The sequence below is a fragment of the Armigeres subalbatus genome, chromosome 3 (genome assembly GCF_024139115.2).
Source record: "Armigeres subalbatus isolate Guangzhou_Male chromosome 3, GZ_Asu_2, whole genome shotgun sequence".
Lineage (NCBI taxonomy): Eukaryota > Metazoa > Arthropoda > Insecta > Diptera > Culicidae > Armigeres > Armigeres subalbatus.
Window position 1 is genome coordinate 196,253,001 of NC_085141.1, and position 14,859 is coordinate 196,267,859.

At 40.2% G+C, this 14,859-nt stretch overlaps 2 protein-coding genes across 2 annotated transcripts in view; one reads left to right on the forward strand and one right to left on the reverse strand.

The window, feature by feature from the left end:
- Positions 1-871: 871 nt before the first annotated feature.
- LOC134224662 (lipid scramblase CLPTM1L) lies at positions 872-5,838 on the forward strand. Its single transcript, XM_062704146.1, has 6 exons — positions 872-1,225; positions 1,295-1,487; positions 4,007-4,432; positions 4,502-4,899; positions 5,329-5,580; positions 5,638-5,838. Exons 1-6 carry the CDS (start codon positions 975-977, stop codon positions 5,744-5,746), a joined length of 1,629 nt encoding a protein of 542 aa, XP_062560130.1. The 5' UTR covers positions 872-974; the 3' UTR covers positions 5,747-5,838.
- A 7,298-nt stretch (positions 5,839-13,136) lies between these two features.
- The window catches only part of LOC134224749 (homeobox protein unc-4-like), a 130,181-nt gene continuing 128,458 nt past the window's right edge, over positions 13,137-14,859 (reverse strand). The window contains exons 3-4 of the mRNA XM_062704304.1: positions 14,062-14,201; positions 13,137-13,622 (exon numbers count right to left, since the gene is read on the reverse strand). Of these exons, the coding sequence (XP_062560288.1) occupies positions 13,283-13,622; positions 14,062-14,201 (480 nt within the window). The 3' untranslated portion in view covers positions 13,137-13,282. The remainder of the gene's footprint in view (positions 13,623-14,061; positions 14,202-14,859) is intronic.

A 14,859-nucleotide genomic window follows, 5' to 3' on the forward strand; every position in this document is an offset into this window, starting at 1 on the left:
ATTGAGCAATCAGAATCAATTTCCAGATCGAATGAGTGACGGAGGTGTATTTTCCTATATATTTTGACTGAAATCCTCATACAAACTTCAAATAAACTGCGCCAGCTTATGCAACAACCGATTGAGCTGAAATTTTGAGAGGTTGCTTTTTTTACCAAAAGACCGTGGAATTCGACAACTTTTTGTTTCCTGGGCCAGTCTAATGCACATTAATGTTCGATTCTTTCAAGGGCCCCGAACGGCTGTCGTTGACGATTATACTAAAATGGGTGTAATACAAAGTGACGACACTATCAGAATTGGAACAAGATTCATCTTTCATTCCCCTACAAAATGGCTAACTCCAACAATCAACGGCTTTCGGGTATTTACTGTTGAATGTGTAGCATCTTTCAATAAAAGATGTCATTATTGAACTAATTTATACTGCTATAAATCTCATAACATAACGCCATCTATTGATAAAATTAAGCCCACTTATAAATAATTTGGAACTGGGTGGTGATAAAATACAATACACTGCAAAACAGAAGTACCCGATTCTATGTTTGTTCAAACATTAATGCAGTTGGGCGTTTTTTCGTAATTTTCTCATGATATGTTACGAAAAGGTTCATTCAAGAGGTCGATATTGTTTCTATTAAATATGCGTAGAATCTTGTTATGACTTAAAGAGTAAACACAGATAATATTACTCCACCCTGTAGATTTATGGCTAACAATATGTGAAACAAACTTCCTTTTATGGAAACTAAGAATCCAATAAGAAAGTGTCATGGCTAATGAAAATTTATGGATGATTTTATTTTTTGCTTATGGCATCAACCACACACCGAAAACACCGGTCAGATGAAGTGAACACATCAGACCGGCAACTGTCATTCAGGTAGAGACCAAAATAAGTGACGTGACATTTGTTAGGCTGTGTACGTTTTGATCTTCAGCTGTGCGATATAAAACATATTAAAGTTAAAATGAAAATTCCGTCCGTTTCGGCTATTTTATGTGCAATATTTGTGTGCTACATAGGTTATTCAATATTTTCTTTGGTGAAACTGTTCAAAACTCCAGTTTGCAGTCAGACTCCATGTTTTAAGTCGTACCTCGCCTCTAATCCAAAGCTTCAGTTGGCTCTATTTACCTCCGCCACGAATAATCCCATTAGCAGTGAGGTTACTAAGATAGCTTCAATCAAACGCTTGGATTACTATAATGAATATAAAAGGTAATTATTTTCATTCATAAAGATAAAATCAACAAATGCGCTTATTATTGTTTTTGCATTCGAACACAGATCATTCGACATCAACATTCCGGCGAAAACTAGACGTAATGGAACGTTATTCCTACATGTCATTTTACACGGAGACAGTGAAACCATTGAATGGAAATCAATTAAAAAGGATGGTCCTATGGTAATACAGAAAATAAAGTTGACAGAATACGCAGTTCCACGAGCAGCTGCTTTCAATCTTCTTGGTGTTCCGGTGAGTTGATGATTTTTTTAGATTTTATTTTACGGCAATAGCTAATCGGGTTTCTACTAAATTTGAAGGACATTCCACGCCAATCAGTTTTAAAACAACGAACATGGTACATGTAACATGTACTTGCTTTAATGAAGTAAACCGAATTGTATGAGGCCAGTAGATTCTTCATTGAAATTATTGCCTTTTGAAAAGTAATGTGTGTTATGGGCTTTAATTTAGCTTAATTTTCAACAGTTAGTTTATACCTGAATAATTACGAAAATACATTCAAGAAAACTCCCTAGCTCCCTTTACACCATTTTACGAAGTGCGCGTCGAATGAAACGTCAATGCTAACTAAATACGGTTGACACCATTATATTCCAATATATTTCATAGTCCACTCTAACTAATTATTTCAGGTACTAATCAACCAAGAACCTTCACATGCCAGTGGAGATATATCAGCTTCCACACTGATATTCTTCCCTTTGGCAGAAGGAAAGTCGTGCGATATGTGCCATCACAAATATTGCCCTCCGCTCGCTTTCAAATCGACTTCTATAAAAACATTCTTCATGACTACCGTATTCTAACGGAACTATCAATTCTATACTTTCGCCTCTAATTCTATCATGAACATGTACGTCTAAGTTTGGAAGATGATATTAGCATTTCCATATCAACCTTCACATGGTTTTCCCTCGCAGAGCAGGAAATCTGCTACATCTGATTAAAATCGTTCACAATTATGTTTCGTTAACGGTTTGTGTACACCGATGATTTGGAAGTAGGGGAAGAGACCCCATCAAAACGTTTAATTTGTTCAACGAAATACCTACGTTTGATTTCAATATAATAGGAGACCATTTTAATCTTAGCATTAGGCAATAATCTTAGCATTAGGCAATAACCGTTTTAATCTTAGCATTAGAAATAAATCTATCAGTTTGTGCAGTTTAAGTTGAAGATGGTGTAAAAAATAAAAATATCTACCTTTGTAGACGTATATGACGGGATTATCATTACAATCATCAGCAAAACTTACCAGAGAATAGTAAATACCAAAAAAAGACTTTTTCCTTAAAAAAAAGTTTTTTTTAAATTTTTATTAGAGTGATTTTTAGGTTTTTGACAAAGTTCATAAAAAAAAAGTGATAAACGTACACTTTATCGAATATAACCCTAGCAGCACAATTCAGACCAATTCGGTAGCAACATCTCAAATATAACTAAAATTCGGTTGTATAGGGGTTACACTGACTTTTGTGCTACATGTGTGTTGCTCTGCATCATCTAGTTTTCCTTAGAAATATTAGAATAAAATATCAGTGAAAACGCTATCCTATTTTCAATCGAACCGGCAGAAGCGGTTTCAATGCGAGAAAGCGGATTATTAATATACCTTCAACGAATTTTTCACAATTGCTCGTCAACAATCTTTGGGTAGATGGTGACATTCAATTCTCCCACAAGTATCGAACAAACCCTGGTTCAAGGAATTGGCAATCAGTCGAGAATTTATCAAGGTAATGTGTCGACTAATGTCCAATCTTTTTATTTATTACCAGACTAAGGCCGGAGTGGCCTATGCAGTGCATAAAAGTCTTCTCCATTAAGCACGTCGCTAACCACGCAGTCTGCAAAGGGTCCGCAAATCGTCCTCCACCTGATCGATCTACCTTGCTCGCTGTGCACTTCACCTTCTTGTTCCCGTCGGATCGTTGTCCAGAACCATTGTCACCGGATTACTGTCTGACATTCTGGCTTAGCCAGTAGTACGTTCCCGGCACACCGCAGTCGTCCGATTTTTGCGGTGTGAACGATGGATGGTTCTCCCAAGAGCTGATGCAACTCGTGGTTCATTCGCCTCCTCCTCGTACCGTCCGCCATCTGCACCCCACCATAAATGGCACTTTCCTTTCGAAAACTTCAAGTGCGCGTTGGTTCTCCATGAGCATCGTCCAGGTCTCGTGCCCGTAGAGAACTACTGGTCTAATAGGCGTTTTGTAGATAGTCAGCTTGGTACGCCGGCAAACTCCATTCGATCGGAGTGTTTTGCGGAGTCCAAAGTACGTACGATCTCCTGCCGTGATGCATCTCCGAATTTCTCTGCTGGTATCGATATCGGAGGTCACCAGTGAGCCCAAGTACACGAATTCTTCAACCACCTCGATTTCGTCACCACCAATACAAACTCGGGGTGGGTGGCTTACGATGTCCTCTCTTGAGCCTCTTCCTATCACGTACTTCGTCTTCAACGTGTTGATGACTAGTCCAATCCGTTAAACTTCGCTTTTCAGTCTGATGTAGACTTCATCCATCCTCTAAAAAGTTACGTGCCATAATATCAATGTCGTCGGCGAAACCAAATAACTAAACGGACCTCGTGGAAATCGGTTCACTTGTGTCAATCCCTGCGCTTCGTATTACTCCCTCCAAAGCAATGTTGAATGTATATGAATGTTTCTCCAGCTCTGTTGATCCAAAAAGAACTAGAATTTTTGAGATTCATAATGATACATTTTCATTTCTAGGAAGCGGACGCATCGAAGAAAAGCTCCATGACGATCAAACCAATTACGCATGTGAGAACAAAAGTGTTCCTCAGTATACTAACAGAACACTTCCAGATGTCGGTTGCAGACATACCTCCAGAACTAGCCAGACATATCCGGGTGAACTACAAGAATGAGTTCCTGCCTATCCTGCAAGAGGACTTTTCGAAATCGCGTCAAGCTGATCTAGAAGAAGTAGGTTCAGGAAGCCAAAATTTCACATTGGAATTAAACTACATGCCAATAGGAGTTGGTAAGCTCAAGCTTTTGGCGCACGTAGATCAGGCGTTCCAGGCTCTTCAAAGAATGGGGTTCTCAAATAAGGATTTAGATGATGTGAAAGGAATGTTCTCTGATACGAATTTGTACTTATTATGTGGAACACTTTTCGTTGGTAGTATACATGTAAGTCATAACTAATTATAGCTAATAATAATATTATGTTAATATTCGTGCATGTTTTGCTTATTTTAGATGATTTTCGATTTTCTGGCGTTTAAAAATGATGTGTTATTTTGGCGGCGTAAAAAGAGCTACGCTGGATTGTCAGCTCGCTCAATCCTCTGGTGTGCATTTAGTCAGATAGTCATTTTTCTATATTTATTAGATTCGGACACGTCCATGATTGTTTTAATTCCTGCTGGAATCGGAACAATGATTGAGTTATGGAAAGCAAAAAAGATATTCCGATTGAAATTGGGCTGGTTCAGAATATCTTATGAACCGCTCACAGATCAAAATAGTCAGCTCTCGAAGGCAGAGAACGATACACGAGTTTTCGATCAACAAGCAATGAAATATCTTAGCTATTTATTATATCCCCTTTGCATATGCGGAGCGATTTATTCCCTGATATATCAACCACATAGAAGGTAAGCTCATATAACTAAATAAACATTACTTTCAAAACTTGATGTACATTTGCCCAGTATGTGAAGGATTTCATGAATCCTACCGAATGGTAGTGGTTATTGTCTATCCGGTACAAAATTAGACGACATTTTCTACCGAAGATGGATTTTTCTCGAGATACAGGTAAAATTCCAACTTCGAAGGGAGTGTGCTAGAATCACATAAAGATGCGCTAAACAACGTATCCTTTAGTTTGACAGATAAAGGCTCGGTTTGGAAGTCCCTACTTCCGAATTCTAAATTTGTGATACGCCGACAATACCTCATTATTCGAATTAAATCTTTCACATACTCTACATATCGAGTTTCCACGCATTCCAATTGAGAGCCACGAAGGGTGGTAAAAACCCGGAATACAATAAATATACATTGATCGAACGTTTTTTTAGTTGGTACTCGTGGACAATTAACTCTTTAGTCAATGGAGTTTATGCGTTCGGATTCTTATTCATGCTACCACAGCTGTTCATCAACTACAAACTCAAATCGGTTGCTACCCTTCCCTGGAGAGCTTTGATGTACAAAGCCTTCAATACTTTCATCGATGACATCTTTGCCTTTATCATCACAATGCCAACATCGCATCGTATTGCGTGCTTCAGAGATGATCTGGTGTTTGTCATTTATCTTTATCAAAGATGGTATGAATTTATTTCGGTTTACATATTGTCAACATAATAATGATCATTTATCTTCAGGTTATACCCCGTGGACAAATCAAGACTTGATGATGGAACGTCTGTTCATGACCATGTTGACGAGGATGGTCCATCTGGAGAAATACAGAGCAGCAAGAAAGATAATTAATCTATTAAAACGGCACATTTTAAGCAACTCAACATTCCTAGTGAAATATGAACAAATAGTATTATAGCTTGATTTTTCATTACCGGTATTGACATCAGAAAAACATTTTATTTCTATCCGAATTTCATGATTCTTGAAATGGAAAATAATATCTCATATCTAATGTTGCTATACATTATTAAAACAGTATTTATTCTATCATAAATTCATTTCCAACCAAGTTGCAACATTTTCCCTTGACGTCCTCACGTCTATGGAGTGGACGTCCAGACGTCCCTAACTAGCTCACCAAATTTCTCAGGGTCGACTTGTAACCTGCTTAAGGGGCCTACGACACCAAAGATGCAGAAACGGACATTACCCGGACGAATCAACAAACACGTTGGTAGAAGGAAATGAAAATGAAATATAGATCTTAAAGCATTATTTTATTTAATTTTAAGTTTTTGTTTAAGGTTAGTTCGTAGGATTAGTAGTGGGGTGGCCGGCCGGAGACGTTGGGGCCCATTACCGGTGGCTAAATGGTATTCGTCTTGACGCCGAAAACGCCGCCGACCAAATTTATGACAAACGCTGCCACCGACGATTTGCTGATCGGCGCACATCTCTAACGGTGGTCAAAACCGTCAGAACCCATGCACGAATCAACGAGATATTTTCTAAGATTTTGTTTTACTGGAATAAAGATTATTTGAACAAAAGTTATATTTTCAGCAACAAATAAAAAGTGGCTCGATTATCCGGAGTGATTTTTTTTCTCAAAACTCCGGATAATCGAGTCCGCCCTCTACAACAATTGTATTAAAATCTTCCAAAATTGTATATGCCAATTTATTACACAGTTTCTTCATTTTTTTTATGCAGAACTGTATTAAAATCTGCCATCTGCCTTATAAGCAGGAGGTCGTGGGTTCAACTCCAGGCTCGTCCCTTTTCTACTATGCATTTCTATCTTAGTTCTTTCTGTGTTTCACGTTCTACCAAAACGGTTCCTACTGTTATAACCTTTCACAAAATCCCAAAAATCTCCCGAATTTCTGTTGCTATCGGCCTCTGGTGACAACGACGATGGAGCTCGTTGTTTGAGATCCAGTTGTGAGGCCACCAGGCCCGAATTATATACCGCAGGCATCTGTTTATGAACACCTGCAGCCGTTGAGTGTTCTCCACTGATACACACCATATTTCGCTAGCGTATAACAGCACATATTTCACGTTAGAGTTGAAAATTCGTATTTTGGTGCGTTCACTTATCTGCCTGTTTTTCCATATATTTCTTAAACTCGCAAAGGCAGCCCTTGCTTTCTTGATCCGTGCGCCTATGTCGATCTTGGTACCGCCGTCTGACGCCATTTGGCTACCAAAATATTGGAAGCTTTCAACATTCTCCACTGGTTGCCCGGCTACTGTGAAACTGGATGGAGTTACCGTGTTTACATCCAACGATTTCGTTTTGTTGACGTTGATGACTAAACCTGCCGAAGAGGAGCGGTCGGCAAGGTCGTTGAGCTTACTCTGCATATCATAGCACCATTGCGCGAGGAGTGCAACGTCATCAGCCAATTCGAAGTCGTTCAGGTGCTCCATGGTTATAGGCTGCCATAACAGCCCGCGGTTTGGTTCACGGTCAATCGCATCTACCAGAATCTCATCGATTACGATGAGGAACAGTAACGGTGATAGAATACATCCTTGCCTCACACCTGCTACGACCCGGATAGGGTCGGACAGGACCCCATTGTGCAGCACTCTACACGAAAAGGCCTCGTACTGTGCTTCGATGAGGCCGATGATTTTTCCAGGAACCCCCTTGCACTTGTCTCAGGGCGCCCCACATATTCTCGTGATTGAGACGGTCGAAAGCTGCCTCTCCAGTTATCGCATACAGTCAGGTCACCCTTTTTGGGCACCTTCACTAAGATACCTTGCATCCAGTCGACCGGGAAAGTTGCGGTGTCCCAGATATTACGAAATAAACGATGCAGTAGTTGAGCGGATGTCATGGGGTCAGCTTTGAGCATCTCGGCTGATATGCGGTCGACCCCTGGGGCTTTATTCGATTTCGTGCTTTGGATGGTTGTTTGAATCTCTAGCAGTGATGGAGCTTCGGTATTGACGCGTGTTATACGTCGGATCCAAGGCAGATCATGCCGAGGTGGTGATGGCCTGGCTGGCATTTGAAAAAGTTGTTCGAAGTGCTCGAACCAGCGTTTCATCTGGTCAGTTGGGTCGGTCAATAACTGATCATTCGCGTCTTTCACGAGCATCTTTGCATTATCTTCGCCCCGCTTAAGCGTCGTGAGATATCGTAGAGGAGGCGAATGTCCCCGGTTGCGGCGGCTCTTTCTCCTTCGTCGGCCAGAGAGTCTGTCCACGCTCGCTTGTCCCGTCGACATGAGCGTTTTACTTCCTTCTCAAGAGCCGCGTATCGTTGACGGGCTAAGACTTTTGCTCCTCTGGTTTTCGATCGCTCTATCGCGGCTTTGGCTTCTCTTCGCTCCTCTATCTTCCTCCAGGTCTCATCGATGATCCATTGTTTTCTCTGGGTGCGTAGTTCGCCCAGATTGTTCTCGCTGGTGGCGATGAAGGTATTCTTGATGGCGATTCGTTGGTCTTCCACGCTGCCACCTTCCGGAATATCTGCAGCACGCGTCTCCAATTCTTCAACGAAGGACCGTTTCACCGTGGCATCTTCCTGTTGGCGTGTGTTGAATCGTTGTCCAATTCTTTCCTCCTGCCGACGAATCCGCACAATGTGCAGGCGTATTTCGCCGATGAGGAGGTGATGATCAGACGCAATATCGGCACTACGTTTATTGCGTACATCAAGAAGGCTCCATTTCCATTTTCGGCTGATTCAGATGTGGTCGATTTGATTTTCTGTAAAGCCGTCACGGGAGACCCACGTGACCTTGTGAACCGGTCGATGAGGGAAGAGCGATCCCCCGATCACCATGTCGTTATTACCACAAAATTATGCGAGCAGCTCTCCGTTTTCGCTCATTTCTCCGAGACCATGGCGTCCCATAATGCGCTCATGGTTCGAGTTATCGGATCCGATCTTCGCATTGAAGTCGCCCAAACAGATCTTGATATCACCCTTCGGAATTCTATCTACGACGGCATTGAGTTGACTGTAGAAGTTCACTTTGTCTTGCAGATTGGCAGCATCGGTTGGTGCATGACATAGGATGATAGTAAGGTTTCGAACCCGTGTTCTAAATCTGGCAACGATTATCCTTTCACTTATAGGTTCCCACTTCATAAGCGCAGAGTGTGTCTGAGCGCTTAGTAGGAAGCCAACTCCGCGATGCCGGGGAGCGTGTTCACCTCGTAAACCAGAGTATAGCAGAACTTGTCCCGACGGCGTTTTGTGTTCTCCTAAGTTTGGCCAACGGACTTCACTCAGTCCCAGGATCTCAAGCTTCATGCGGCGTGCCTCATTGGCAAGTTGTGCCAATTTACCCTACTAGGCTAGGGATAAAACATTCCATGTTCCTATTCGTGTCCGTTGTTTCGCGCTAAGAGTCGTCGCCGTAAAATCAGTCCGTATTCTTTCATTATCGGATTCTCGAACAAATTGATGTTTCGGGAACAGTAGGTTGTTGTTTTTTTTGTTGATGGCAGCCCCATCCCGGTGGATAGGGAACCTTGGGCCAACAACCTACTATTAATTGTATATTATTCGGCAACTCGGCCGTACGAAAACCATTTTTGTTGTTAAATATCTTGGCTGTGCATATGCACAGCACATGTTTCGAAATGGACAAATTGATATGAAATTTGCGAAAAAGAATCCACGTGTCTTGCAAACGTGACCTTTAAGTGGTCTTGTTGTGTAGGGGTTATCAGGCCTATCTAGAGAGTAGGAGGTTGAGGGTTCGAGTCCCTCCAAGACACGTGGATTGGAAACATTGTGAAGAGGTAAAATACAATACAATAACAAATACATTAACTATAGTCTATGTGTGTCAATTGTTCTGGTCGGTGAAAAATGATGTGAAGAACCGGCGGAGGACATCTCGCGTCAAGTGGAAATCAAACACCGACGCCGCTCTATTGAAAACACGCTGCAAACCATGGAGAACACTACGCAGTCCATAGTTTGTGCGACGAAAAGGAAGTCTTAGCATTAGGTTACTCCGCAGTTTTCGGGGTTGTGCGTTGATGTTTATTTGTCGCAGAAGAGTGTCACAATCTATTCTTCCTTGCAAAATATCGGCGACGATTAATGCTCTGCATACATCCTGGATACACAGAGGTTCTATGCTGATCAGCTGGCAACGGCTCTCGTAGCGAGGAAGTCGTAGCGGATCTCTCCAGGGAAGGTTGCGGAGTGCGTACCGTATAAATCGACGTTGAACGGATTCGATGCGTTCGACACCATTATTATAGTTTGGACTACAGACCGCAGAGCAGTATTCTAACGTAGATCGCACGAGAGAGCAATACAGTGTTTTCAAACTGTAGATGTCTGTGAAAGTCTTTGTCACTTTGATCACAAATCCAAGAGACCTGGATGCTTTATATATGAAATGTGATCCGAGTATGTCAGTTTGGAGTCCAATAGAACACCGAGATCTTTCACACAGTGCACTCTTTCAATAGTCGTTCCGAACAGGCAGTAGTTGAAGGTAATCGATTGTTTCTTTCGAGAAAAAGTTATGATCGAGCATTTTTTCGGGTTAGCTACAAGTCGATTTAGATCGCACCAATGAGCGAAAGCATCGATCTGGTCTTGTAGTAGATGACAATCGGCTATTGTGCAGATGCGCAAGAACATTTTAAGATCATCTGCAAATGATAATCGTGGACCTTTTAGAACTAGATGTACGTCGTTGAAGTAGAGAAGGAATATCAACGGTCCCAGATGGCTACCCTGCGGTATGCCAGACATCGCGAAAAAGCTTTCCGAGCGACAATCGCCTATAGCAACTGTCAACTGGCGCTCAGTAAGCTACGAACCAAACCATGCAAGCAGGCTGCCTCCAATTCCCAATCTATCAAGCTTGGCGATCGCAATGCTGTGGTTCAACTTATCAAACGCTGCAGTTAGATCCGTATAAATTACATCTGTTTGATCACAAGCAAGCATACTGTCTGTAACGTATGATGTGAGACACAGTAGTAATATGTTTTAGTAATAACACTTAAATCAAATTCAATCTTTTATTTGTTATCAAGGCTTAGTTTGCTAACTGTTCGATAAACGGCAACTCATTTTAGTAGTCAAAGCTTTCTTTAAACGTTAAATGTGCAGCTCAATGTAGCTGCCATGGAGTTTCGTATAATTTTGAAGTTTAGCGGTTTCCTGTCCGATATCTGCAAAAGTGTTACAACTATCGAATTACATTTGAAAAGCGTTGCAGTTAAATGACTTCAAGCTGTTGGTCATCTAGTGTATAGAATTCTGATAGATTTTTTTTGTAGTGCTAGAAGCAATGATATCAAACCTCGAAAATTATTTTTCTAATAACCTAAATAACTTTTTCTAAAATAACTAACAAAAGTAGATGTGATTATGAATTAATTAGATCATATTTTTCTAAAAGTCTATTCTGGTTGAAGCTTTCGCCTTCAGGAATATGCTCCACAGTTTTTGTTCCAATTTATTTCCAAACAGCTGAGACTAAATAGATATCTGCTCAGAAAATCAAAAATTCCGTCCCATTTCAGGTCGCTTGCGAGTCTGCAAACAAAGCATCGTGCTAGCATTTTGCATGCAGAATCGCATCGTTCCGCATATTCGCCAGATTTCGCTTCAAAAAGCACAAAAACCCAATAGCGTATTTTATGTTACCTATGGATTTATTTTCCATTGTTTTAAGCAAAGAAAGTAAATTCGATTAATTCAACGAAGAATAACTCGTAGGAATCAAGCACTGGTGCAAACCGCGAGTCGCATCATGAACGATTCTCTGTGCCATGAGTAGGGTGGTGTTTGACTCGCGCTTGATTTAAATTTTGGATGAGATTTAAGAATTTGAGTTTTTCTCAACACTGACTGCTATCGATATCCAATATCAACACAGTAAAGGTCGTTCTCTTACTGGGGTAGATTTTCCGCAAGATTTTGGTCCACATGGCATATAAATGGAGTGGAATTTTGGACGTTCTGTGTCGAAATCCAAGCAATTACGCAGTAATAATTCGGAAATACATGGAAGCAAAATCTGCTTACGAAATTCCCAGGGTATAAGGCTTGGGTAAAACAAACTATAGAGATAATTCTGAGTCACAGCAGAACATTTTAATCTTGATTTCTATGATCCATGTGATTGCCTAACAAAACGATAGTCTCAGTAATTTTTTTTTCAAATCTGATAATTTCTTTTAAAATGCTAGGTAATAGGTAGCTAATAATGTATTTCGTTTTTCTGTATTTCGCGGGACATTATCTAGAAATAAGTTGAATGTCGGACGTTTCGCAAGACGTTTTTCAGCGCAAGACAAATATAGTGAAAATGCGGGACTGTCCCACGAAACGCTAGACGTATGGTCACATTAGCCATAACCGATCTTGCCAATTTTCAACAGGAATCAATTGGACAGGATTCGGATACAACTTATTGCGAGTAAATCGGTTAAGGATAAGTGCCCAAAACATTTTTTTTTCGCGCACGCACGCACACACATACATAAGACTGGGACGCAGTTGTATAAAAAAACAAACTTCGACCATCCTTCATCCATTTTTCTGACTCGTTTTTGGACCCCAATCAACTATGCAAAAGACGAGCTAAATTGGCTGCGTCCCCACTTTCCGTATCGCATTTGAAGTTTATATGAAGATTAGTATAAGAGAACATTTTTTTCTTTGCATTTCTGCTCCTATCTGCTTCATTTATCGCCAATCACCTCACTCAATACGTTTGCATATAGTCTAAAGGATGCCGGAATACTTACTTAAGTACGTTTCTGGCACGTTTACAAAAAAATGTTATAACGCTTCGAAGATGGGTTGTTCAAACTGTAAACTCAAACTACGAACTACTCTATCCATCGTGCTATCCAGCTCTAGCCAGCGCCTCACCACCGTGTGTAAACAGCTCTCCTGGTAGTAAGTCAACCCCAGGGGCTTTGTTGTTTTAGAGCAGGCCGTTCTCATCCTGGATTTCCTGGAAATCCGTATCTGGAAAACATATGTCTTGCACCCGTGCACCCAGGTTCGTCACCATGCCGCTCTCGTTTCCTGCCATTCAGGTGCTCTTCGTAGTGCTGCCGCCATCTTTGGATCACCTCACGCCCGTACGTAAGACGATTTCCGCTTATGTGCAGCAGAAAATATTCATATTCATTTACACGCCCCAAAAAGCTTAACAGTTTATTATCTGATGGATAAATTTTGAAACAGTGGATTTTCTCTACAATTAAATAGCATTTTATTTAAAATTTCGATTATTGAATATGTCACAGGAAATACGGCATGTAACAAAATCATTTCATTTAATAACTTAAATTATTCAATTCTTGTACACAATGGTAGCATCTGAAATAAGGTATTGGTAGGAAACTATATTAGCTTGTAGTGTCATTTCACGTACTATTGTATAGTAGTGATTCTATGCTAAATGGGTTTGGCCTCATACTATTTCTATGTGTGTCAGTATTCTCATCTAGAGCGTCATCAATACTGTCGCGCCTTTTTATTAAACAGTCTTCTGGTGTTTCATTGGATTCTCCTCCGCCGACTACATCGATTGGGTCTTCATCATCGTCATCGTCAACTCCACCCTCGCTGTCTGAGCTGGAGTTATTTCGATGCTGGGAAAGGTATTCTGCCTTAAGTACGTCTAGATCAACGGTGATGCCCTTTGCTCGCAACTTCCTCGCCTGGCGCTCCAGAGCTTTTGCGAGCTTTTTCCGTCGACGCGCTCTGGAAAAAAGATTCAGTTTAGAGGTTTGTGTTACTGCATCAAGCCAAAAAAAAAATAAAAAATGTTCCAGTGTCCTATGTTATCAAGGAATAAGGTCGATACAAATATTTAGAAATTATTTTGTCTACCCCCCATTTTGTCTACCCAAAAAAATATGTTGAGGGGGCAATTTAATTAGGATAATTTTGAGGATTTTCAAAACATTCTTTAACAAATCCGAGGAGTTTTTTTAATTTTTTTTTTTTTTTTTCATTTTAATATTTATTTTTTATTATCCTCTCCCCCTTGACCTTTCGGAGACCAGTAGGGCAAAATGTTAATTAATTATTTGTAACGGCCTAAGTTGTTTTTTAAACAGTATAACTATTAAAAAACAAAAAAATGATACACTTATGTTACACATATATAGGAGTTAAGATCTTAAATTACTGTACTTACTTTTCTCTCGCTCGTAATTCATTGGGAGGGATGGGTTCTCCGGAACATGACTGAGGGTGAGCATTATGCGCGGGTCTACCTGGGCCTTTCTTTGTATGCTCTTTTTTCCTCCATTTCGCCCTTCGGTTTTGAAACCATACCTAAAAGTGGATAAGATAATGCAAAAATAGAAACATTGATATCACCATTCATCTGATTTTCATATGCAGTAAACAGTAGGGAATACTAAAAGAGCAGGTCTAATATTCGAGGAATTTTGATTTCCTGGTTAAGTTTTGTAAAATCTGGAAAGTATCAGAATCAAATTGCGTTTTTATTATCACGAATGATTTCATATTTTCGATTCGAAAATGGTAAATCAAACATACTTTTATACTCAATCAAAGTTTTTTATAGTTATAGCTTTTTGTATTGGTGCATTTTTTGTGATAAAATTAAACATCTTACACTAAACAAAACCAGCATGATTCAATAACCTAATAGTTTATTAATCAAGTGAAAAGAAACAATCCCAGGAACAACACTTGAACCGAAAGCAACATGCTTTCCACAAATCACTCTGACTGAACTGAGCCCATTCAAAAGCGGCGGCAAAGAATCTATTGAAAATGAAAATACCGCACAAATGGAAGGTGTCGTAAATCGAATTAGTTTCAGTCTGCAGAGCATATGTCTATGTGAAGAACCATTAATCAAATCGATTAAATCTCTCGTCGAATTGTTGATGGATAATGCTAAACAGATGTAATAATTAACTCTATAGAAGATGAAAAGGGAACACTTCAACTTGAAGCTGGA